The sequence below is a fragment of the Trachypithecus francoisi genome, unplaced genomic scaffold (assembly GCF_009764315.1).
Source record: "Trachypithecus francoisi isolate TF-2019V2 unplaced genomic scaffold, Tfra_2.0 Lachesis_group20, whole genome shotgun sequence".
NCBI lineage: Eukaryota > Metazoa > Chordata > Mammalia > Primates > Cercopithecidae > Trachypithecus > Trachypithecus francoisi.
In genome coordinates, this window is record NW_022681466.1 from 71,588,920 (window position 1) to 71,613,068 (window position 24,149).

Genomic DNA, 24,149 nt, shown 5'->3' on the forward strand with positions numbered 1-24,149 from the left:
TTTAACGTAATCCACTGCTCATCGTTTATTTTCCACCGACCAACAATCATCTGTGAGTGACGTGGCTGTGACCTGTAACTGGTGCTTGACGATTACAAGCACCCACCAGCTGGTGGAGTGGACGCCTCCCTGCCCAGGTTGATGCTTCAGGAACTTTCTGGGCACAAAGTGCTTCCTGGTGGACAATTTTTAAAAACACATGGAGCCACGTGGGTCACCAAGAGAAAAAAGATAGAACCTTGAAATCAGTGACACGATGGGAGGCCTTGGGAAGAATTTGGACCTGTTCTTTCAGAGGAAGTTCGTATTTTTCCTGTAACCGTGTGACGCATCACACCTGCCCCCTGAAGATGGGGGCCGTAGTCACTGACGCTGCCAGCCTTCAACTCGTGTGCTGGTGTAGGAGGAGCTGGAGGCGTCGTCAAGCACAAGTCACTTCTGCATCCTTCTCAGTGTAACTCCTGTCCCTGCTCAAGTGCTCCGCCCTCCCCCGCAGCTGTCTTTTCCCTTCGAAAAGCAGGATGCTTGCCGCCATGGCCGAGTTGAGGCTGTCCACACCGGGCACCACGGGGATCAGCAGCCTCTTGCCACCAGTGCTCTCGGCCAGCTGCAGGGACTCCAGGCTCACGCCGTAGGTCTCCCCGCCAATCACCACAGCTGCCGGAGCCTCCGTCCAGTCTGAGTCGTAACTCTGAACCTCAACATCAGGCAGCCAATCTTGACTGGCTCCGGTTTCTACATCTTCCTCTTCTTCATACTTGTGAAACTTCAGCAACCGTTGATTAGACAGCCAGCCATGGTCACTAGCTTTATTAGACATCTGAGCCTGGGCATAAAGACCACAGTTGTCAGCCACATAGACCCGGGTGTCAGGGGGCAGGTAATTGGGCACGGCTTCCCACTCCAGATTATTGATAATGGGCACCTGGAAATGTGCGCCCATACCCGCCCGGAGCACTTTGGGCTCCCAGGGATCCACACAGCCTAGAAAATAAACAGACAGGATACAATCAAGATGTTACAAATCTTCCCAGACCAGGGGACTGTGGAGTAAGTCAGATTAATTTTGGATCAGGAGATAAAGCAGAAGTTATTCTATGATAGCTTTCTTGAGAGCTGGGAACTTCTGCCTCTGACTGTGACAGCATCCAGCAAAGCAGGAGTCATTCCTGCTAGTGCTGACAATATTTTATCCATCCTTTCAACATCTCCCATACACACGTGCCAGACACTGCACAGAAGATGCAGAGAGAATTAAAGTCCCCAACCCCAAGGAACGCACAGTGTAGTGGGTGGTGGCCCTGGGTATTTAAATAGATGACTACAGTATCAGTAACTGATGTAAAAGAAGCACCAACACAGTCATAGAAAACCCATGGGCAAAGCAGGGCAATGAGAAAAACCATCCAAAAGACTAGGACACCGAGAGAAAGGCCCAGGCAGAGGACAGGGCTAGAAGAAGTGGGCGAGTGGCGCAAAGCGAGGTGAGTCTGCCAATCAGCGGTGGGGCTTTGGCGGTACAGGAGGTGAGCCGGCCAATCAGCGCTGGGGCTGTGGCAGCACAGGTGGTGAGCTGGCCAATGAATGGGTCGGGGTATGGTGTCACAGGTGAGCTGGCCAATCAGCGGGTAGGGGTGTGGTGGCACAGGAGGTGAGCCGGCCAATCAGCGGTGGGGCTGTGGCAGCCCAGGAGGTGAACCCGCCAATCAGCGGGTGGGGGTGTGGCGGCACAGGAAGTGAGCCGGCCAATCAGCGGTGGGGCTGTGGCAGCACAGGAGGTGGGAGGTGGGCTGGCCAACACGGAGGAGGCCGCCTATGGGAAGCTGAGGAGTTTGGCATTTTATCTGAAGACAGTATCATGCCATTGAGGTATCTTAAGCAAAGCAATGACAGAATCAGATCTGTGTTTCATCAAGACCCACTGGGCTTCAACATTCAGTCTGCACTGGAGCAGGGAAGGCGCTAGAGAGGAAATGAGGCAAGAGGCCACCCCAGCAGCAGCCTCAGCCTGGCCTTTGCCAGGGCCTGCTCCTCACCACAGGCGGGCTGGAGAGCGGCCCAGGGTGGGGCCCCACAGGGACTGTGTCACCTCCCACCCTCCCCCGCACAATTTGTTAGCGCAAGTCTTCTCCTGACGAGTTCTTTTAAAAGTTAATTTGTCAAACCTCAGGATAGACGAACCAGGCAAACCAGATTTTAAAAGGAGAATAAGACACAGAGGATGTAACAGCGCCTGCACCCCCACCACGGGCTTTCCTTTCCCTCTCCCTGCAGGAAACCAGAGATGGGCCCAGATGTGTGAGAGGACCGGCCCAGGCTGACCCCTCTACCTGGAGGGGAGAAAGGCGAGACTCCTCCCGTCATCCTCATGTCCTGGATACTGGGCACCACACCAAGTATTTCCTTTCTTTCCCCATTTCTTACACACCAGCCATCAGTGTCAATGTGAAAACCACACTGCTTGGATTATTTAGATTTATTTCCAATGCCCATAATAGCTATCAGAGCACTAAATAACGGGGCGAGTAAGCGGGGTACTGATCGCGGAACCCCAGCACGCAGCTCTCACATGGCACAGAAACGTACTCTAGCAAGGCGTGATGAGAAAGAGGTGCAAGCAGCAATTCAGGCAAGTCTCAACAACGGGTGCCACTATTAGTTGACTTTTAATGGTGGCTGGCGTGTTGCTGATGAATGGAACTCTCTGTCCCCTCGCCCCCAAGGTGTAATGGACATTTTGGGCATGCCCCAGCTGTTAGACAAGTCTGTTTAGAGCCAAGCCGATTAGCCCCCATTTCTGACAATGAGAGACAGAAATGTAATGAGGCGGATGTGCGTGCAGGGCATGTGACCCACGCTGAGGCTAAGGGAAACTAAGGGAAACAGATCACGATGACATTAGGATTCAGAGCTTCTGACGGACGTCATTCCTAGCAGGTTTCATGATAATTTTAAAAGATAATAAACATCAGCTGGGTATGGCGGCTCACGCCTATAATCTCAGCACTTTGCGAGGCTGAGGCAGGAGGATCCCTTGAGCTTAGGAGTTTGAGATCAGCCTGGGCAACACAACAAGACCCTGTCTCTACAAAAAAACATAATTTTTTAAAAAGAGAATCAGCATTTACTGAATTACTTGTGTGCCAGGTAAGATGTGAAGTACCTTATGTGCATCATCTCACTTAATCCTCACAATGACCAGGGAGATTGTTATTCCTCCCACTTCACCAACAAGGAAGCTGACACTTCAGGGACTACTGCTCAGGGACCAGAGCTAGTGAAGGCAGACCAAGATCCAACCTGTGTCTGCCTGCCCAGAGCCCTAGCTCACCTAACAATGGCCGCACCTGGCTGGGCGTGGTTGCTCATGCCTGTAATTCCAGTGCTTTGGGAGACTGAGGCAGGAGGACTGCTTGAGCAAGAGCCAGTTCAACACCAGTCTAGGCAACATAGTGAGACCCTATTTTTTTAAAAAAAAGACCTACTAATCCACCTGGTTTTTTTTTTTTTTTTTTTTTGAGACGGAGTCTCGCTCTGCCGCCCAGGCTGGAGTGCAGTGGCCGGATCTCAGCTCACTGCAAGCTCCGCCTCCTGGGTTTACGCCATTCTCCTGCCTCAGCCTCCCGAGTAGCTGGGACTACAGGTGCCCGCCATGTCGCCCGGCTAGTTTTTTGTATTTTTTAGTAGAGACGGGGTTTCACCGTGTTAGCCAGGATGGTCTCCATCTCCTGACCTCGTGATCCGCCCGTCTCGGCCTCCCAAAGTGCTGGGATTACAGGCTTGAGCCACCGCGCCCGGCCTTTTTTTTTTTTTTTTGAGAGGGAGTCTCACTGTGTCGTCCAGGCTGGAGTGCAGTGGTGAGCTCGCTGCAGCCTCAACATCCCAGGCTCAAGCAATCCTCCCACCTCAGCCTCCCAAGTTGCTGGGACTACAGGCACACCCCACCACACCCAGCCGATTTTAATTTTTTTTGTAGAGACGAGGTCTCACTATGTTGCCCAGGATGGTCCTGAACTCCTGGGCTCAAGTGACCCTCCTGCCTCGGCCTCCCAAAGGGTTGGATTACAGGTGTGAGCCACCATGCCTGGCCTTGGATGCTCTTACCTTTGGTGAGTAACACTTTGCTGCAGCCTGCCCCAGCTGCAGATCTCAGAATTGTTCCCAGGTTCCCAGGGTCACGGAGATTGTCACAAATCAGTAATAAAGGCAGTGAATGCTGAAGCTGAGTCTTTGGATATGCCATCTTAACATGGTCCGGCTTGGCAAAAATCCCTGAGGAGACAAAATAGATGGTTTACTTGCCTGGTGTGGGCATGGGGAATAGTCTGACTTTTCATTTACTTATCAATCTTTATATGGTCTTAGTTACATAAAAATACATGAATACGGGCCAGGTGCAGTGGCTCACGCCTGTAATCCCAACACTTTGGAAGGCCAAGGCAGGTGGATCACCTGAGGTCAGGAGTTCGAGACCAGCCTGGCCAACATGGCAAAACCTCATCTCTGATAAAAATACGAAGATTAGCCGAGCATGGTGGCGCGTGCCTCTAGTCCCAGCTACTTGGGAGGCTGAGGGCAACACAGTGAGACTCCCTCTAAAAGAAAAAAAAAACACCGATACATTCTGATTGGCAAAATTCAAACAACATAAAATTCTACCATTACCACTCTCCTCCCCTCAACTGTTCTGGACTGTATCCTTTTAGAACTTGTTCTATGCATCTACCTATATATACACACACCTGTCCATATATAAATGTATTTCTTTTACATTAGGTGTCATACTCTGTATTATTCTGTAATCTACTTATTTTACATAACAACGTATCTTGAACTTACCATGTCAGTATGTTTGATGCTACTTTTTGCCTTTAACTGCTGTAGGCTATTTTTTTTTTTTTTGAGACAGTCTCATTCTCTCACTCTGTCGCCCCGGCTGGAGTACAATGGTGTAATGTTGGCTCACTGCAACCTGTGCCTCCCGGGTTTAAGCAATTCTCCTGCCTCTCAGCCTCCCAAGTAGCTGGATTACAGGGACCCGCAACCACACCCGGCTGATTTCTTGTATTTTTAATAGAGACGGGGTTTCGCCATGTTGGCCAAGCTGGTCTCAAACTCCTGACCTCAGGTGATCTGCCCGCCTCAGCCTCCCGAACTGCTGGGATGACAGGGTGAGCCACCGCGCCCGGCTTGTTGTGTAGTATGAATGTACCTCAGTTCGTTTTGCTCTTCCCCTATGGACTGTTAAATTATTTGAATTTTTCTCTGTTACAAATAATGCTGCAATGGGTATCCCCGCAGTAATGTCTGTCCATGTGTCTAAATATTTCTCTAGCATAAATACCTTGAGTGAAATGGACAAATGATGAGTGTGCACTCTGAACGTTCACACGGGCTCTTTCCATTTATTCACATCAGGAACTCGTACATATCTGCTTTTGGCCAGGCACGGTGGCTCACGCTTAAAATCCCAGCACTTTGGGAAGCTGAGGTGGGCGGATCACAAGGTCAGGAGTTTGAGACCAGCCTGAACAACATGGTGAAACCCCGTCTCTAATAAAAATACAAAAACAAAAAACAAAACCAAACCTGTTTTCCAGCTCAAACCCTTCTCAACAGAGGGTCTATCATTTGTTTCCATTTTTCCCAGTGTGACAGAAAAAATGGCATGCCATTATTTTAACTTGCCTTTTCCCTGATTACTAGAGAAGCTAAACACCTTACTGACCGATTGCGACCTTCTTCAGTGAGTTCCTGTGCTCCCTTAACTGTCTTGTTTCTATAACCTGTGCCCATCTTCCTACCAGGTAGGCTTTTAAGAAACAGTGTGTAGGTTTAACTTAAATATTTAAAAAACAATTATTAGCCTGCTATACTCTGATTTATCTGACCTTTATCACACATTTTAAAATTAAAAGTACATTCCTAGGAAAAAGAATCTGAATTTCAAAACTTGAACACATCAAAGTAACGACCCCTTTTTCAAATACACTGGCTTGGAAGCACTGTCTTAGGTACATACTCTGCAAAACAAAGGGGCTGTGGGTGCATTGAACGCTTGAGTCACTTCTAAGGCCTCACACTGGAGGTGCAGAAGCCTGGGAGCTTTAGAATGGGTACAGCCACTTACCCGTGACCTCTCTGTCCTCAGTCTGATACAAAAGAGTAAAATGGAGTCTGGGACTATCTGGGAAAATGAAAACCCCAAGTGGCCTTCTTAGTGGAACATTCTCTCCCTATTTAATAATCTCTACATTATAAAATTATATATACATTATATAATGATCTACATTATCTAATCTGCATTATAATAATCTCTACATTATAATAATCTCTAAAGTTTTATGGAAATAATTTATGGGAAAAGAGAAAAACTGGAAAAAGGCTAATAACAATATTAAAAATGGCTTTAGAGCACATGAAATTTCTGTGGTACAGACGAAGTTATTCACATGGAGGTATCATATATCTACAAGTTTCTTTTTGAATCACCATGTTTCCTGGTAGAGGTGATAATGATAACCTTTTAGTAAACATTTAGTAAAAGATAAATCTTTTAGTAAACATTTTTTTTTAGGCCAAGCACTACCTTAAACTCTTTATGGATGATTATCAAATATTCAAACCCTCTGTAGTCTGCTCCGAAGGGACTGTACAGTTTTTTTGAATCTTACTAGTATTTTGTCATATCTAATTGCTCCAATAAATGGGCTACTGACTGAAGTCAGGAGATGAATGAAGTAGTACTTGTACTGAAACATGATACAATCAAAGATTTAGGATTCTTTCTAAAGACTGTGCAGGTAAAAAGCCTACCCACCACTGAAGGCAATGGAAGGGTATTAGGCGTCTGTGTGCTGTGAGAGAGCCTCCACTTCCGAGTCACAGATGGCCACAAGCCATTCAGTAGGGCAGGGGATCTTAGAAGTCCTTTACTTCTACTTGAATGTCTGTGGTAATAAGAACCCACCCCACAGAGACCCTACGTACGTCACTGGATTCTGGGGAGTGTCTGTCTAAAGCCTGACAGGTGCTGCCAGTTCCTATCCATTTCTCCCTTATTCCTTGCCCTTAAATCTAAAATATAGTAACATAAGGATAAGCTAAATAATAGAAAAATTATAAAGCCAGGAAATGATGAAAGCAGGTATAATGATGAAGTTCAAGATGGGATGGCCACTGTTAGCACACGTGCCCAAAGTGACAAGCTCAGTAAAAATGAATGACACATTCACTGAAGCATCGAGTGTGGATTAGAGGGCAGTATCTAGTGAGAATATGGTTACTTAGCACGAGTAATTCCAGGTACTTTAGTAATCCAAGTCCCCATCCTAGGATCTAAGAGTTCTGATTGTAGAGGCACAGATCCCTGTGACTCACTGGATTACAGAAACAAGAGACGGCCCCCCAGAATCTCCTCTCCCAACAGTTCAAGGGTTCAGTTTTCATATCTTAAATAAAACTCCAATGTCAAAAATGTATGAAAAACTTCTCATATTTAGACCAAAGACTTTGTAATTGCTAATCAACATCAGAGTTAAATAAGGTTAAGTTAGGGCCGGGCGCAGTGGCTCAAGCCTGTAATCCCAGCACTTTGGGAGGCCGAGACAGGCGGATCACGAGGTCAGGAGATCGAGACCATCCTGGCTAATACGGTGAAACCCCGTCTCTACTAAAAATACAAAAAAAAGGCCGGGCGCGGTGGCTCAAGCCTGTAATCCCAGCACTTTGGGAGGCCGAGACGGGCGGATCACGAGGTCAGAAGATCGAGACCATCCTGGCGAACACTGTGAAACCCCGTCTCTACTAAAAAATACAAAAAAACTAGCCGGGCGAGGTGGCGGGCGTCTGTAGTCCCAGCTACTCGGGAGGCTGAGGCAGGAGAATGGCGTGAACCCGGGAGGCGGAGCTTGCAGTGAGCTGAGATCCGGCCACTGCACTCCAGCCCGGGCGACAGAGCAAGACTCCGTCTCAAAAAAAAAAAAAAAAAAATACAAAAAAAAAAACTAGCCGGGCGAGGTGGCGGGCGCCTGTAGTCCCAGCTACTCGGGAGGCTGAGGCAGGAGAATGGCATAAACCCGGGAGGTGGAGCTTGCAGTGAGCTGAGATCCAGCCACTGCACTCCAGTCCCAGCGACAGAGCGAGACTCCGCCTCAAAAAAAAAAAAAAATAAGGTTAAGTTAGATTCAGCCAAATGAAGAAACAGACTGGAAGACAAGGTTCTCTGTTTATTGGGCTAAACAGGGCAGTACATTACGGCTTATCCCTCACTTCTTAGATCTTCTTCTAGAATAAGGAGTTTATTAACAGTTGTCACATCAGCAGAGTTTTTGCAGAAATGAAGGGCTAACTCTTTTAGTAAACATTTTCTTAAGTTTTAATCTGACATAAAAAGTTGAAGACGTAATCTAAAAAATACAAGGTTTGAGGAATAGTGGTTCTTCCTAGAGATCATAAAGAGCCACAACACGAATGATAGTGAAAAACGAGTTTCAATTTCCATTGAAAATATTCTAAGATACACAGGTTTGAGAATTATATTTTTCTAATTGTAACATTTTGAATTTCATTTCAATGAAATCTGCTGTCCTAAGACAAGTATGAGAAATTAATCCTAGGTCTCCACACCTTAAGATACACTGCATAAGGCTGGGCACAGTGGCTCATGCCTGTAATGCCAGCACTTTAGGAGGCTGAGGCGGGAGGATCACCTGGGGTCAGGAGTTCAACACCAGCCTGGCCAACATGATGAAGCCCCATCTCTACTAAAAATACAAAAATTAGCCAGGCTTGGTGGTGCATGCCCGTAGTCTCAGCTACTCTGGAGGCTGAGGCAGGAGAATCCCTTGAACCTGAGAGGCGGAGGTTGCAGTGGGCTGAGATGGCGCCATTGCACTCCAGCCTGGGCGACAGAGCAAGACAAAAAAAACAACAAAAAAAAGATACACTGTGTAATAATCACTGACCCACGATTCCTTGTGGCGTAACGAGGTCGGACCAATCCTTGATATCCTCAAATTTCACCTTAATGAGGCTGACACCTTTTAGCTTATCGACTGGCAGCTCCTTTAGGTATTCTAGACGGCTAAAGAAGAACATTTTTGGCACAGCTCCAGCCTTGAGAGCGTCTGTAATGAGCCTGCGACCTTCCAGCAGGATCTTCCCTTGTTTTTCCCGAAACGGCCTGGACTTTACTATTGTCATTACACTGCTGTAGATGGAAATAAAAAAAACAGGTAACTATCAACATCCTTGTTACTGAGACACGCTTAGTTGTAACACAAATAAAGAGCTAAGGAGGGGGCCGGGCGCGGCGGCTCCCGCCTGTCATCCCAGCACTTTGGGAGGCCGAGGCGGGCGGATCACCTGAGGTCAGGAGTTCGAGACCAGGCTGACCAACATGGTGAAACAAAAACAACAAAGAGCTGAGGGGAAACAGAAGCTAATTCCAAAGACACGTATTCGGCCCTCTGTGCATAATACAAAAACCAGCGGGCTGTACTGGAAGAAGTCCTCCATCGGGAGAAGGAGGTTAAGGTTCCGCTGTGAGGCGGGAAGGGAAACGAGAACATTCGACAGGTCTCAAGACCCACATCACCTCAGCCTCCTGTCCCCGGGATAAGCTTTATCGTAGCGAAGCCCAGACTCTTCCCAGGTGCTGGGAGCGTGGGGTGGGGACTCCTCAAGCGGTGGTTTCTCTCGTTGCTCCCGGGCACTGGCCTCAGAGGCTGCCTTGCGGGGCTGCTTCCCGGGAGCGCGTTTCCGTTCCACCACCTCTCCGGAAGGAAACACCACTTTCACTGGGCTCCGCCGCAGCGCCCGGACCCAGCGCCTCGAGTCAAGGTCCCAAGGCTGCACCACCTGCAGCAACGGCCGCACGACAATCCTCGCGGTTCTCACCAGCGCCGCCATCTTCCCTGAGACCCGGGCTGCGTCACGAAAGCGCGCCGTCGGCGGCCAGTGACGTCACGGCCCGGGGCGCCCGTCGTGGCCTGGGCCGTACAGTGCGCGTGACGGCTGCGTGCGCGGGAGTCATGGCTGCTCGCAGGGCTCTGCACTTTGTATTCAAAGTGGGAAACCGCTTCCAGACGGCGCGTTTCTATCGGGACGTCCTGGGGATGAAGGTGCAGGCCGGGTTCGACCGGGGGTGGCGCGCGAGGCGAGAACGGGCGCCCGAGCCGGCCCTGGCGGAGAGGGGGGAAGATGGCTGTGTCGTCAACCTCAGCCTGAGGGTGCCCGACCTTAGGCCCTGCGCGGAGTTCAGCTTCAGGAGCGGCGAGTTGCCTGTGGGGATCATAGGCCTTGGAGAGGGGACTAATCGTGTTAGGTGTGCCCAGCACGTCCTTTCGTTTAAGTCACTCGTAGATGTTTATTGAGCTCCGCCCTGGTGGAGCTTACTGTCTACTGGAAAAGACGGTAAATAAACAAAATGTTATATAATGCTTTCCAGTTAATATTTGTCTTTTCCGGTTTGGAGCCTTTGATGTAGGTAAAACCAGCATATTCAGAGTTCTGCTTCTGTCAGGGCTGGTCGGAATGGCTCCGCTCGGGTACTCAGTCTCTGAATATGTGCTCCAACTCTCAACCCGTCTGCTTTTCGGCAGCACCCAGAAGCAGTCTCTCTCCGGTCCGGAGAAACTGTTACTGCAGGACTCGGTTGGGGAACTGGGTTTGGGGGACCTCCTTCGATAAGCCGGGGAGTTGGGAGCACACCAGTAAGGAAGACTTGAAAGGTGCAAGAGCGCGGTTTAGTGTAGAGAAGGTGCGGTAGACGGGAGTCTGAATTCGTCAGATCATTTTTAAAATATCTGCTATTTTGCCGGGCGCAGTGGCTCGCGCCTGTAATCCCAGCACTTTGGGAGGCTGAGGCGGGTGGATCACGAGGTCAGGGGATTGAGACCATCCTGGTTAACACAGTGAAACCACGTCTCTACTAAAAATACAAAACATTAGCCAGGCGCGGTGGTGGGCGCCTGTAGTCCCAGCTACTCGGGAGGCTGAGGCAGGAGAATGGCGTGAACCCGGGAAACGGAGCTTGCAGTGAGCCGAGATCGCGCCACTGCACTCCAGCCTGGGCGACAGAGCGAGACTCCGTCTCAAAAAAAAAAAAAAAAAAGTCTGCTATTTTTAGGGTACTACATTGAGTTTTGGCAACAAAGGAACAAAGGTTCAAATGACCCTGATGGATATCCTCCATTAGAGGTCATGGCCTGGGTTGGGGTGGGAGATGGAACTGAATTTGTACGTAGGTGATGGTAATGGAAGTCAGAATTTGATAGTGAAAAACCACAAAACTTTCGATAGCAGAAACCACAGAGCTGTCCCTTGTTAGTATTTCTTCGTTGATCAAAAGGTTGCTATAAAGACTAAACATGTGCAGGGCGCGGGGCCTCACACCTGTAATCCCAGCACTTTGGGAGGCCCAGGCGCGGATCACTGGAGGTCAGGAGTTGGACACCAGCCTGGCCAACATGGTGAAACCTCGTCTCTACTAAAAATACAAAAATTCCCCGGGCGTGGTGGCGCACACCTGTAATCCCAGCTACTCAGGAGGCTGAGGCAGGAGAATTGCTTGTACCTGGGAGGCAGAGGTTGCAGTGAGCTGAGATCGCGCCATTGTATTCCAGCCTGGGCGACAAAAGCAAAACTCTGTCTCAAAAAAAAAGATTAAACACCTTATTATATGTATAGTATTTAACATATAGATGAGAGTACATTATATAAGTATTAGCAACTATTATGAAAATACAAAAGGAGAGGTTTTTGCAACCTGGGTGATGAGGAAATAATTCATGTAGACCTTGTATTTCAGTTGACTTTTTTTTTTTTGAGACAGAGTCTCGCTCTGCCGCCCAGGCTGGAGTGTAGTGGCGCGGTCTCCGCCTCCCAAGTTCACGCCATTCTCCTGCCTCAGCCTCCCCAGTAGGTGGGACCACAGGCGGCCGCCACCACTCCTGGCTCATTTTTTTTTTTTTTTTTGTATTTTTAGTAGAGACAGGGTTTCACCTTGTTAGCCAGGATTCGAGTTGACTTCTAAAGTTGGGATATCCACAGATAGAGGAGGAGCTACATAGTAACACTGAAGAGCCAGTGCAGTGATGGCATATGTTTGTGAAGCCACTGGTTTTATGTGCCTTTAGTTGAGGTTGCTTAGTTGAAGTTGAGGAGATGGGATATCAGGACGGACAGGTCGGCATTGCTTCTAATAGTATCTTGAATGCTATGCTAAAGAATTTGGATTTTGAGACGGAGTCTCGCTCTGCCGCCCAGGCTGCAGTGCAGTGGCTGGATCTCAGCTCACTGCAAGCTCTGCCTCCCGGGTTTATGCCATTCTCCTGTCTCAGCCTCCCGAGTAGCTGGGACTACAGGCGCCCACCACCGCGCCTGGCTAGTTTTTTTGTATTTTTTTTTTTAGTAGAGACGGGGTTTCACTGTGTTAGCCAGGATGGTCTCGATCTTCTGACCTCGTGATCCGCCCGTCTCGGCCTCCCAAAGTGCTGGGATTACAGGCTTGAGCCACCACGCCTGTCAAGAATTTGGATTTTATGCTGCAGTAAGAAGGGAACTCACTTAAACGTTCTTAAACAGGGCAGTGATGGGGTCAGAGCTGTGTGCTTTAGGCATGTACTTTTATGGTGGTATTAAGGAAGGATATCAATAAGGATGATTTTTAATAGTCTTAGCAGAGCATTGGGAACTTGAACTGGCAGGAGCTGTGGGAATCAAAAAGGAAGACTAAAGCTAACACATGGAGAGCCTGCTGTGTACAGGGTTCTGTGAAATGCTTTAATAACTTCCATTCCCATCACATGTTAGGAGACTGAGACTCAGATTCTAACTTGCTCAGAGTTACACAACTACTAAATGATGGAATTCCAACTCAGACTTTTTGCTTTTTTTTTTTTTTTGAGATTGAGGTTTGCTCTTGTCACCCAGGCTGGAGTGTAATGGTGCAATCTCAGCTCACTGCAACCTCTGCCTCTCGTGTTCAAACAATTCTTCTGCCTGAGCCTCCTGAGTAGGTGGGATTACAAGCGCCCACGACCGCGCCTGGCTAATTTTGTATTTTTAATAGAGACGGGGTTTCACTGTGTTGGCCAGGCTGGTCTCGAACTCCCGACCTCAGGTGATCCGCCCACCTCAGCCTCCCAAAGTGCTGGGATGACAGGCATGAGCCACAGTGCCCGTCCTTTTTTAAATTCATTTTGAAATGGAGTTTTGCTCATGACCCAGGCTGGAGTGCAGTGGCGTGATCTCTGCTCACTGCAACCTCCATCTCATGGGTCCAAGTGATTCTCCTGCCTCAGCCTCCTGAATACCTGGGATCACAGGCACGTGCCACCTCGCCTGGCTCATTTTTGTATTTTCAGTTGAGATGGGGTTTCACCATGTTTGCCAGGTTGATCTTGAGCTCCTGACTTCAGGCAATCCACCTGCCTTGATCTCCCAAAGTGCTGGTATTACAGACGTGAGCCACCGTGCCCGGTCCAAATCAGACTTCTTTAATGCTGAAGGCTGCACTTTTTCCCACTGCATAGCACTGCTTACCAATCTCAATAGATTTCACAGCTGATTGGGTAGCGCGACCCTTGGTGTCAAACTGTTCTTGCTTCTACTACTTCTATCCTGGCGGAAGTATAAAGCTCATTTGCTTTTGTTCTTTTACAAGTAAAGCTGACAAATGGTAATATCTGTGTTTTGACATTTTAGTTTGTGCTAAAGATGCTGTGAACAGTACTAGTAACACTTGACAATTTATTCTGAATCTCACACCAGGTTCTGCGGCACGAGGAATTTGAAGAAGGCTGCAAAGCCGCCTGTAATGGGTATGCTACCTCGTTTCTTAAAATCTCCTTTAGGCTCTGACTACACCCGGATAACAGAGATAGACAGTTTCTCAAAGTGAGTATAAAGCAGTGGAAGTAATTCAGGAGGCGGTAAATTGTGGAGGCAACTTCAGGAACATGGGGAACACATACTCTTTTCTCTGCACTCTCATACAACACTTGTGGCACACGAAGCAATTCTCCAGCTCTCTAATACCAGCCGGCTGTCCTGTTATTGAATCCGATTCGGACTCTACCTGGAGTTCATGTCAGATCCCACAAGTTAAGGGCTCAGTCCCGGAAGATTTCCACCATGTCAAGTGCTGGTCACAGTCTGGACCTCCAGGGTTTCTGATGACCAGCTACACGTCAGGGCTTTCCGCTCCTGCTTCCTCAGGTTTGATAATCTAGCACAGTGGCTCATGGAACGAAGGGAAACGCTGGAAACACTTACTTGCATTTACTGGCTTATTATAAAGGATACGAGTTAGAAACGGCTGCACAGATGAGATACATAGGGCAGGGCATGGGCAGGGCAGTAGAACTTCCATGCTGTTCCGGGACAGGCTCCAATCCAGCACCTGCGTGCGTTCAACATCCCAGAAGCTCATCAGGTCTCGTTGTTCAAGCCTAATAGAGCACAGTCTCCACCCCTTTCCTTCCCAGAGGTTGGTGGGTGGGACTGAAAGTTCCAGTCCTCTAATCATTTGTCTTTCTGGTGACCAGCCCCATCCTGAGTCTATATAGAGGCCCCACTCTAAGTCTCCTCATTAGCATAAACTCAGGTGTGACTGAAAGGGGCTCATTGTGAATAACAACAGACGTTCCCATCAGGAAATTCCAGAGGAACCGGGGACAGTGACCAGATATGTTGCATATTATGCCACAAATGCAAATAAATAATAACGAAATATGTTCCCGTCAGGAAATTCCAGAGGAACTGGGGACAGTGACCAGATATGTTTCATGTTATGCCACAAATGCAAATAAATAATAGCAAAAGATGTCCCCATCAGGAAATTCCAGAGGAACCCGGGACAGTGACCAGATATGTTTCATACTATGCCACAAATGCAAATAAATACATGCTCTGGATGAAACAGCGGCTTCCAGTATCTTTGTTTGTCCAGTATCCAGAGAGAGTCTCACTCTGTCACCCAGCTGAGAGTACATGGTCATTATGCTGGCTCACTGCAACCTCTGTCTCCCGGGTTCAAGCAGTTCTCCTCCCTCAGCCTCCCTAGTACGTGGGACTGCAGGCATGTGCCACTATGCCTGGCTAATTTTTGTATTTTTAGTAGAGATGGGGTTTCACCATGTTGGCCAGGCTGGTCTTGAACTCCTGACCTCAGGTGATCCTCCCACCTCGGCCTCCCAAAGTGCTGGGATTACAGGCCTGAGCCACCGTGCCCGGCCATCTCTTAAGCTTAGTACCATGACAAGTTGGAACAGTCCAAGTCCATGCTTATTGATTGATAGTCAAGGAAATAACAGGTCAGATGGAGAACTGTCTTTAGGATTCTGTTCCTTGCTTTACAGAAAAGGTGAACAAATCTTTCCTTCACGTAGATGCTGAATAGATAGTCTTAGGAGCTTGTCGTAGGGTCCCATGAGCACTGCCCACAGCTGCTTTCTGCACCATCTGAAGTCATCTCATCCTTAAGAGAACTTTTAGGACCAGACAGGACTGCTCATTTCTCTGTGCCCAGTAGTTCTCTGGGGGTGGCCTGAGGCCGATTTGTCTGTGGTCACTGAGTTCATTTACTTTTATTTTCTAGGCCTTATGATGGCAAATGGAGTAAAACAATGGTGGGATTTGGGCCTGAGGATGATCATTTTGTTGCAGAACTGACTTACAATTACGGCATCGGAGACTACAAGCTTGGCAATGACTTTATGGTAAATACTGTTTTTTTCTAGTGGATTTTTGGCTGGGGGTAGGTGGCTGGTTGTAAATTTGAGTAGGGTGTTGAGGGTGTGTGTGAGTGAAGAGATAACACTTGAGCAGAGGCTCAAAAGAGGTGAAGGAGTTAGCCATGTGGGTATCTGGGGGACGAGCATTCCAGGCAGAGAATAGCCTGTGCAAGAGCCCTCAGGTAACATCTGGAGTGTTCAAGGAGGTGTAAGGAAGCCAGTGTGGCTGGAATAGAGAACGAGAGGGGAACGTGGTAAGAGATGGGGTCAGCAGTGCCATGGGGTAAGACTGCAGGGGGCCTCCTAGACCATAAGTCATCCGAGAGAAATGAGCCATTGGAGGACTTTGAGCAAAGGGAAAACAAGGCTGGCTGCTGTCTGGGGGTGGAGTGTAGGATGCGTTTTGGAAAGTTTACTTTGGCTGCGGAGTGGATAATGGATTTACAAGACTGGAGGCAGAGAGGCCATTATAATAATCCAAGCTAGAAACAAGGCTGGTCTTATCAGAAAGCATAGGTGTACATTTCTGGACACTTGGATTAAATGTAAGGAAACCTTGATAGTTTGCTTATTTTTGTTTTGTTTGTTTGTTTGTTAAAAAAGCAAGAACAGTTCACCTTAAATAGGTAGCTAGCTGGCAGACCTAGGTAGCATCAAGATTTCTCTGGCTAGATCTTCAGAATTAGAAGAGGTTATCTTTGGTATTAAATGAATCAGACTTCACTGGCATTTCAATTTCTGTTCTATTATTCATGAAGATCTGAATGTTTGTGGGATAAAACATGGAAAACCTGTTTTTAAATCACTAGAAGAAAATGTGGGATGCCAGTTAATCTTAGGTGATTTTACCTAAAGGCAGTAGGCAGTAGGGGTTGGGCTCATTGTCTTGTTCTGTAAAATATCGGTTGTGACCATGTACTTGGACGCACTGTGGTTTGTTTTAGGGAATCACGCTCGCTTCTAGCCAGGCTGTCAGCAACGCCAGGAAGCTGGAGTGGCCCCTGACGGAAGTCGCAGAAGGTGTTTTTGAAACCGAGGCCCCAGGAGGATATAAGTTCTATTTGCAGAATTGCAGTCTGCCTCAGTCAGGTAATTATACCAGAACCAGTACAAGCCTCTGTGTAAAGGCATGTTTGAGGAAAGGAGAGTGAGGGCCGCCTGTCTTTCTTCTGTCGAGTCTTTCTGTGTTCCCGTGACGTGTCTTCCCCAGCCAGTGCTTTTACCTGTTATCGGAGAAATTATATTCTCATATCAGAACTTTAATACATAGCAATAGGGGATCTAGACTGGTTCTGTTCTACTGGTAATTTATTGATTTGTGAGTCTTTCATCTGTAAATAACAGAAAACCCAGCTACATTGAACAGTTACGGAATGTTTTAGCTCACAGAGCAGGTGTTCTATAGGTGGGGAAGATTTCAAGGTTAGATGATTCGCCAGCTCGCCACTTTTTTCTCTTTTTACGTTGTGTTGTTCTCTGCAGGTGCCTCTCCTAGAGCTAGTCCCCTCAAGCTTGCAGGAGGGCTGCCAGGAGCAGGCAGGGCCACATGCTCCCACATGCCCATCTGGTAGGAGAGACAATGCTGACTTCTGTTTGCTTTTGTTTTTTTTGAGACTCTGTCGCTCTGGCGGGAGTGCAGTGGCATGATCTCTGTTCACTGCAACCTCTGCCCTCTGGGTTCAAGCAATTCTCCTTCCTCAGCCTCCCAAGTAGCTGGGATTACAGGTGCCTGCCACTATGCCCAGCTTTTATTTTTTTTTCTTTTGTATTTTTATTACTTTTTAAGAATTATTTATTTTTTGAGACAGAATCTTGCTCTGTCGCCCAGCGCCCAGGCGAGGGTGCAGTGGCACAATCTCGGCTCACTGCAACCTCCACCTCCCAGATTCAAGCGATTCTCCTGCCTCAGCCTTTCCAGTAGCTGAGATTACAGGCAAACGCCACCATGCCCAGCTAACTTGTATTTTTAGTAGAGACAAGGTTTCACCATGTTGACCAGGCTGGTCTTGAACTTCTGACCTCACTTGATCTGTCCGCCTTGGCTTCCCAAAGTGTTGGGGTGACAGGCGTGAGCCACCATGCCTGGCCCTTTTTGCTTTCTTTTTTTTTTTTTTTTTTTTGAGATGGAGTCTTGCTCTGTCGCCCGGGCTGGAGTGCAGTGGCGCAATCTCGGCTCACTGCAACCTCGGCCTCCCAGGTTCAAATGATTCTCCTGCCTCAGCCTCCCGAGTAGCTGGGACTACAGGCGGCCGCCACCATGCCCGGCTAATTTTTTGTATTTTTAGTAGAGACAGGGTTTCACCGTGTTGGCCAGGATGCTCTCAATCTCCTGACCTTGTGATCCACCCGCCTCGGCCTCCCAAAGTGCTGGGATGACAGGCGTGAGCCACCGTGCCTGGCTTGCTTTCTTTTTTTTTTTTTTTTTTTTTTTTTGAGACGGAGTCTTGCTCTGCCGCCCAGGCTGGAGTGCAGTGGCCGGATCTCTGCTCACTGCAAGCTCCGCCTCCCGGGTTCACGCCATTCTCCTGCCTCAGCCTCCCGAGTAGCTGGGACTACAGGCGCCCGCCACCTCGCCCGGCTAGTTTTTTTGTATTTTTTAGTAGAGACAGGGTTTCACCGTGTTAGCCAGGATGGTCTTGATCTCCTGACCTCGTGATCCGCCCATCTCGGCCTCCCAAAGTGCTGGGATGACAGGCGTGAGCCACCGTGCCTGGCCTGCTTTCTTTTTAAGAGCAGAAGAAAAACCTTCCTAGAATCTTCCAGCAAACTTCCTGGTCAGATCTGATATACTGTGCCTGCTCCGAAACCAATCACTGGCAAGAGAAATAGGATCATCCACAAACCATTTAGCCTCTGGAGCCGAGGTCCCAAACTGTAGGGTCGGTACTCAGTGAGGGATGGCGTGGAAGTGAGGGGCCCCCTCGCTGGCTGCCACACAGAACAAGAAGGAAACGTGGCAGGGTTTGTTTTGTGGGCTGCAGACACAGCCTCATCAGTGTTTCATTTTGTATTTAATGCCTGCAAATTCACCTACCTGCCCTGCCAAAACAAAAGCAAAAACAGGGAAAATGCTGGCGCATGGCAAAGGCACTTGTGCCCACTGTCTCACTTGGTGAACGTATGACCGCAAGTGGGCCTTAGAAAGGAGTCCTGGAAATGCTGCTTCCACGGGTCGGCCTCCTGTCCCCAGGGCCCCCGTGCTGAGTCTGCGTAGGATGTTGAAGGCTCCTTGTTTATCATCTGGTGCTCAGCAAGAGAAAGATCAGTGCGTCCCAGTGTGGGAGGCTAGACTTGGCTGTGTGGGACTCGTGGAGAGATGGTGTTTCTCTACTTCACTGGTGATTTAAAGGGTGTTGATGGTGTTTTTTTGTTGATAGGTGATTGATCCTTTGCTAACTTTAAAACTTAACTCTTGCAACTAGCTCCACCATCCATTTTTTCCTCCAGCCTTAGTGACAGTTCAGTACTTAAAATAAGAGAGAGCTCCACGGTGCTGAGATGCTTTTGTCCTTTGGAATGGAAATCCCTCTGGGCGTTTCTGGTTGAGTGTGGTCAGACCTTCTGTCCGGCTGGCATTCATCTTTCCTTTGAATTACTTCTGTGCAGCTTCTTCCACTTGTTAACTTCCTGTCCTGCGTCCCTTCAGGCTCCAAGTCAACTGGGATCTGTTGATTTTGAAGTAAATGGAAAGGACAGAAATGGAGCCTGCCAGGCGGAGGCTCTTGTGAGAAACAGCGTCTTAGTCACAGTATTGCTGTTCTAACACACAGGACTAAGGAAGTGAAAAACGAAAGAAAAATGTAATGAATGTATCGTAGTCAGATGGAGACGTGGAACAGCTCTTTAGAAAGTCACTTTAAATGTGAAAAGTTTCCAACAACAGTAGGTGTTTCAATATGACTTTTATTCTTTTTACAAAATAATCAAGTTTTTTCCTTCGACAAGCAGATAAGCCGAACAAAACGCACACACCCATATATCCAGAGAGAACCACTGCTGACGTTTTCGAGTATATCTTTCCAATCTTTTGTCAAAAATACATATATATAATTAAGTATATACATTTCTTCGTATCCTTTTATAGGAATTCCATTGTATTATCACATTGTAGGAAGATAAACAATTCTCTGTTGTTGGATATTTATGTCATTCCTAGTGTTTTGTCGTTCTAAGCAACACTGATGAATGTCTTTGTGGTAAAAGCCCGTCATACATCCACAATCACCTTTTGAGTGGCTGAAAATTGACTTGTTCTTTCAAAAGCAATGAACATTTTTTAAAGCTTTTGGTACAGTCTCTCAAATTATTGCCCAGAAATGTACTAATTTACACTTTAGTAGTAGTGTTAGATTGTGATTTTCCCCTCTACACTAATAGAGTTAACACTGCCAACTTTTAACATTATTTGCACATTAGGTAACAAAAGATTTTATGTGAATTCTAATTTCTTTGTTTTTTAGGGGGGGGTCAGGTTGAATATTTTTTCATATGTTAATTGACCATTCTAATTCCTTCTTCTGTGGATTATTGCTTTGTGCCTTTTGCCTATTTTTCTAGCATGTTCATTCTTTTCCTGTTAATATTTACAGGTGATTTACATATTAAGGACTTTTTGTCCAATAGATTGCAGTTTTTCCCCCGACTGTGTTGTATCCTCTGGTTTTGATTGTAATTCCTTTTTCTGTTTGTTGTCTAGTTTTCCATTTTGTGTAATTTGCGTAGCAGAATTTTTTTCTTCATAGTTTTTCTGTCTTTGGTGTCAGGTTTAAAGAAAAATCTTCCTCTACTCAAAATTTTATAAATAATCATCTAGATCTAGTATTTTCATGATTTCGTTTTTTAAACTTTTTTTTTTAACCCATCAGGAATGTATTTTGTCATTTATTTCAAAGATGTTTTTCTTACCAAATGATTAGCCAGTCTTCTTAGTGCCATCCACTGAATAATTAGGCTTTTCATACTGTCTTTTTTTTTGGGGCGGGGGGGGGAACAGGATCTCACTCTATCGCCCAGGCTGGAGTGCAGTAGTGCATTCTTGGCTCACTGCAGCCTTGACCTCCTGGGCTCAAGTGATCCTCCTGCTTCAGCCTCTCAAGTGGGCTGGGAATACAGACATGAGCCAACAAGCCTAATTTTTTTTCTTTTTTTTTGAGACGGAATTTTGCTCTTGTCTCCCAGACTAGAGTGCAGTGGCGCCATCTCAGCTCACTGCAACCTCTGCCTCCCAGGTTTGAGTGATTCTCCTGTCTCAGCCTCCCAAGTAGGTGGGATTACAGGTACCCGCCACCACACCCAGCTAATTTTTTTTTGTATTTTCAGTAGAGACAGGGTTTCGCCATGTTGGCCAGGCTGGTCTCGAACTCCTGACCTCAGGTGATCCGCCTGCCTTGGCCTCCCAAAGTGCTGGGATTACAGGCGTGAGCTGAGCCACTGCACCCAGCCAATTTTTAAAAATTTTTTGTACAAGTAAGGTCTCACTGTGTTGCCTGGGCTGGTCTTGAATTCCTAGGCTCATGCAGTCCTCCTGCCTCAGTCTTCCAAAGTGCTGGGATTACAGGCATGGGCCACTGCACCTGACTTCATACTGGCTTAAAATCCCTTTCTTAACATAAACTGAATCTGTAAGTATTCATGAGCATGTTTCGGTCTTTCTGTTTTATTCCATTAAATTGATCTGTCTGTTCCTGCTTTATCACCCAACAGATCCTGTATTAAAAGTAACTCTTGCAGTGTCTGATCTTCACAAGTCCTTGAACTACTGGTGTGATCTACTGGGAATGAAAATTTATGAAAAAGATGAAGAAAAGCAAAGGGCTTTGCTGGGCTATGCCGATAACCAGGTGAGCAATCTTGGAGAAGAATAACTAACCTGTTACTTTGAATTTGGCTTATAAATGAAGCTTTTAAATGGCTTATAACCTATATGAATGAGGTTAACATGAAGGTTGTTCCCATAGTTTCTTCACAGTGATTCAATATTTATATAGATAAACAGAAAATGAAAATAAGTGATAACCTCACCACCCAGATATTACCTTGTTTATATTTGCGGATATATCTCTTCAGAAGTGGAATTGCTTAATCAAAGAGATTGAATGGATTTTTTTTTTTTTTTGAGATGGAGTCTTGCTCTGTCGCCCAGGCTGGAGTGCAGTGGCGCGATCTCGGCTCACTGCAAGCTCTGCCTCCTAGGTTCACGCCATTCTCCTGCCTCAGCCTCCCGAGTAGCTGGGACTACAGGCGCCTGCCACCACGCCCTGCTAATTTTTTGTATTTTTGGTAGAGACAGGGTTTCACCGTGTTAGCCAGGATGTTCTCGATCTCCTGACCTCGTGATCCGCCCTCCTCAGCCTCCCAAAGTGCTGGGATTACAGGTGTGAGCCACTGCGCCCAGCGCCTTGAATGGATTTAATGCAAGATCTTTTTCGTCTTCTTTTGCTAATAACCCATCATTTGAGCACGATGAAGTCCTTGCCCTTTGACCCTGCAATTCTACTCCTAGGAATTATTTACAGATGTGCTCAGCACACAGAGGCACACAGAAGTGTGTGCAAGGTTGTCTGTTGCAGCATTGTTTGTAATCACAACATGTAAGAATTTCAGTGTCCTATAGATTAGAGACATACTTCAGTAATTTACGGTTCATTCATGGAATGGATTACTACGTAGCTAGCAAAAAGATTGAGGCAAATTTTTATGTATTGATATGGTGACATTAAGTGGAGAAAAACAAGGAACAGAATAATTTGTAAATTATGCTACCATTTGTGTCAAAAAAACATAGATGCGTGCACGTGCAGTGCTTCTAGAAGGATACACAGGAAACTGCTTACTAGTCTCCGGGGTGAGAGTAGGCTAGAGCCTTAGTTTTTTTTTTTTTTTTTTTTTGAGACGGAGTCTCGCTCTGTCACCCAGGCTGGAGTGCTGTGGCCGGATCTCAGCTCACTGCAAGCTCCGCCTCCCGGGTTTACGCCATTCTCCTGCCTCAGCCTCCCGAGTAGCTGGGACTACTGGCGCCGCCACCTCGCCTGGCTAGTTTTTTGTATTTTTTAGTAGAGACGGGGTTTCACCGTGTTAGCCAGGATGGTCTCGATCTCCTGACCTCGTGATCCGCCCGTCTCGGCCTCCCAAAGTGCTGGGATTACAGGCTTGAGCCACCGCGCCCGGCCGAGCCTTAGTTTTTACTTTATTCCTTTTGTATATACTGTTTGAATTTTTCTACCACGTACATGTAATGTAGAACCTGTTCCAAAAAATAACCCCCTTTCCTATTTCAGTGTAAGCTGGAGCTCCAGGGTGTCAAGGGTGCAGTGGACCACGCAGCAGCTTTTGGAAGAATTGCTTTCTCTTGCCCCCAGAAAGAGGTAATGCTTGATACCAGAGTGTTTGAGCTCTGTGACTGGCTCGTTCAAGCCATCTAAGAACCTTGCCCTTCCCTTCTCTAGGTCCTTTTGACTGTGGCTTCAGTATCAAGGTCAGCAGTTGTTTGAAGAGCAGTTGAGATAGTAAATTCAAACACACGGTGCCTGGGTTCTTTCTGGTGTCTGATACTCCTCTAGGGCCGACGAGGGCCGTGTCCTGAGTCGTGTGTGACCCCTGGCTCACGTTGCCCCTTTGTTTTCCTCAAGTTGCCAGACTTAGAAGACTTGATGAAAAGGGAGAACCAGAAGATTCTGACTCCCCTGGTGAGCCTGGACACCCCAGGGAAAGCAACAGTGCAGGTGGTCATTCTGGCCGACCCTGTAAGTACTCCTCAGGCAGGGGGCAGGCTGGACCAGGGGTTTCTTCAAGGATGTCTTTGGCAGGTGTCTTTTCTCTTTATTGGTGTAGGACGGACATGAAATTTGCTTTGTTGGGGATGAAGCATTTCGAGAACTTTCTAAGGTGGATCCAGAGGGAAGCAAATTGTTGGATGATGTGAGTGTCATTTCTACATTTGTGTCACCATGGGCCTGAGGGGGGTGGCATTAAGTGTATGTGGGAGGGCCCACACAACAGGGTCCAGGTTCTTACTATCAGAACCACGTCCTTTCGCTGTTGGGTTGACCAGAGCCAAGGACCGATGTCTTCACTGCCATCTGTGTAGACCGCTTGTCTAGACTCAGCATTTGTGCCTTGCCACAACCTCAGGCTGCCCTGGAAGCACTGCTGCTGGATCCGTCCTTATTCTGCTCTCTGCATGGAGATGCCTCCGTCCCATCCCCCTCAGCTCTGCAGCTCCTTTGATCATCTCTTCTCCATTCTGCAGCATCAGTCTCTTTTTTCTAGTGAGTTATTCTCGCCAGCATGCAAACAGGTGCTGAAAGCTCCCATCCTTTAAAAACCTTTTACTGACCCAATATCTCCTCTCCAGATTCTTCTTCTGAAAATCTGAGTGCGCACTGTTTCCCTTTCTTACGTCCTCTCCAG

The 24,149-nt window shown here is 47.4% G+C and overlaps 2 protein-coding genes across 6 annotated transcripts in view; one reads left to right on the forward strand and one right to left on the reverse strand.

Moving 5' to 3' along the window:
• Window positions 1-10,120, reverse strand: MRM3 (mitochondrial rRNA methyltransferase 3). Of its 2 annotated transcripts, XM_033185216.1 has the most exons (4): window positions 9,599-10,120; window positions 8,967-9,211; window positions 4,105-4,272; window positions 1-984 (listed from the first exon to the last, which is right to left on the reverse strand). In XM_033185216.1, exons 1-4 carry the CDS (start codon window positions 9,910-9,912, stop codon window positions 422-424), a joined length of 1,290 nt encoding a protein of 429 aa, XP_033041107.1. In that variant the 5' UTR covers window positions 9,913-10,120; the 3' UTR covers window positions 1-421. The 2 variants fall into 2 exon arrangements, with proteins under 2 accessions (XP_033041107.1, XP_033041108.1); XM_033185217.1 differs by lacking the exons at window positions 8,967-9,211; window positions 9,599-10,120 and adding an exon at window positions 5,345-5,540.
• GLOD4 (glyoxalase domain containing 4) overlaps window positions 9,956-24,149 on the forward strand; it is a 21,850-nt gene continuing 7,656 nt past the window's right edge. For 2 of the 4 annotated variants that reach the window (XM_033185218.1, XM_033185220.1), the window contains exons 1-8: window positions 9,956-10,124; window positions 13,777-13,826; window positions 15,605-15,725; window positions 16,685-16,829; window positions 21,444-21,580; window positions 23,018-23,104; window positions 23,369-23,482; window positions 23,571-23,657. In XM_033185218.1, coding sequence (XP_033041109.1) covers window positions 10,035-10,124; window positions 13,777-13,826; window positions 15,605-15,725; window positions 16,685-16,829; window positions 21,444-21,580; window positions 23,018-23,104; window positions 23,369-23,482; window positions 23,571-23,657 — 831 coding nt within the window. In that variant the 5' untranslated portion in view covers window positions 9,956-10,034. Of the gene's footprint in view, window positions 10,125-13,776; window positions 13,903-15,604; window positions 15,726-16,684; window positions 16,830-21,443; window positions 21,581-23,017; window positions 23,105-23,368; window positions 23,483-23,570; window positions 23,658-24,149 lie in introns of all 4 variants that reach the window. The other 2 variants (XM_033185221.1, XM_033185222.1) reach the window with 2 other exon arrangements.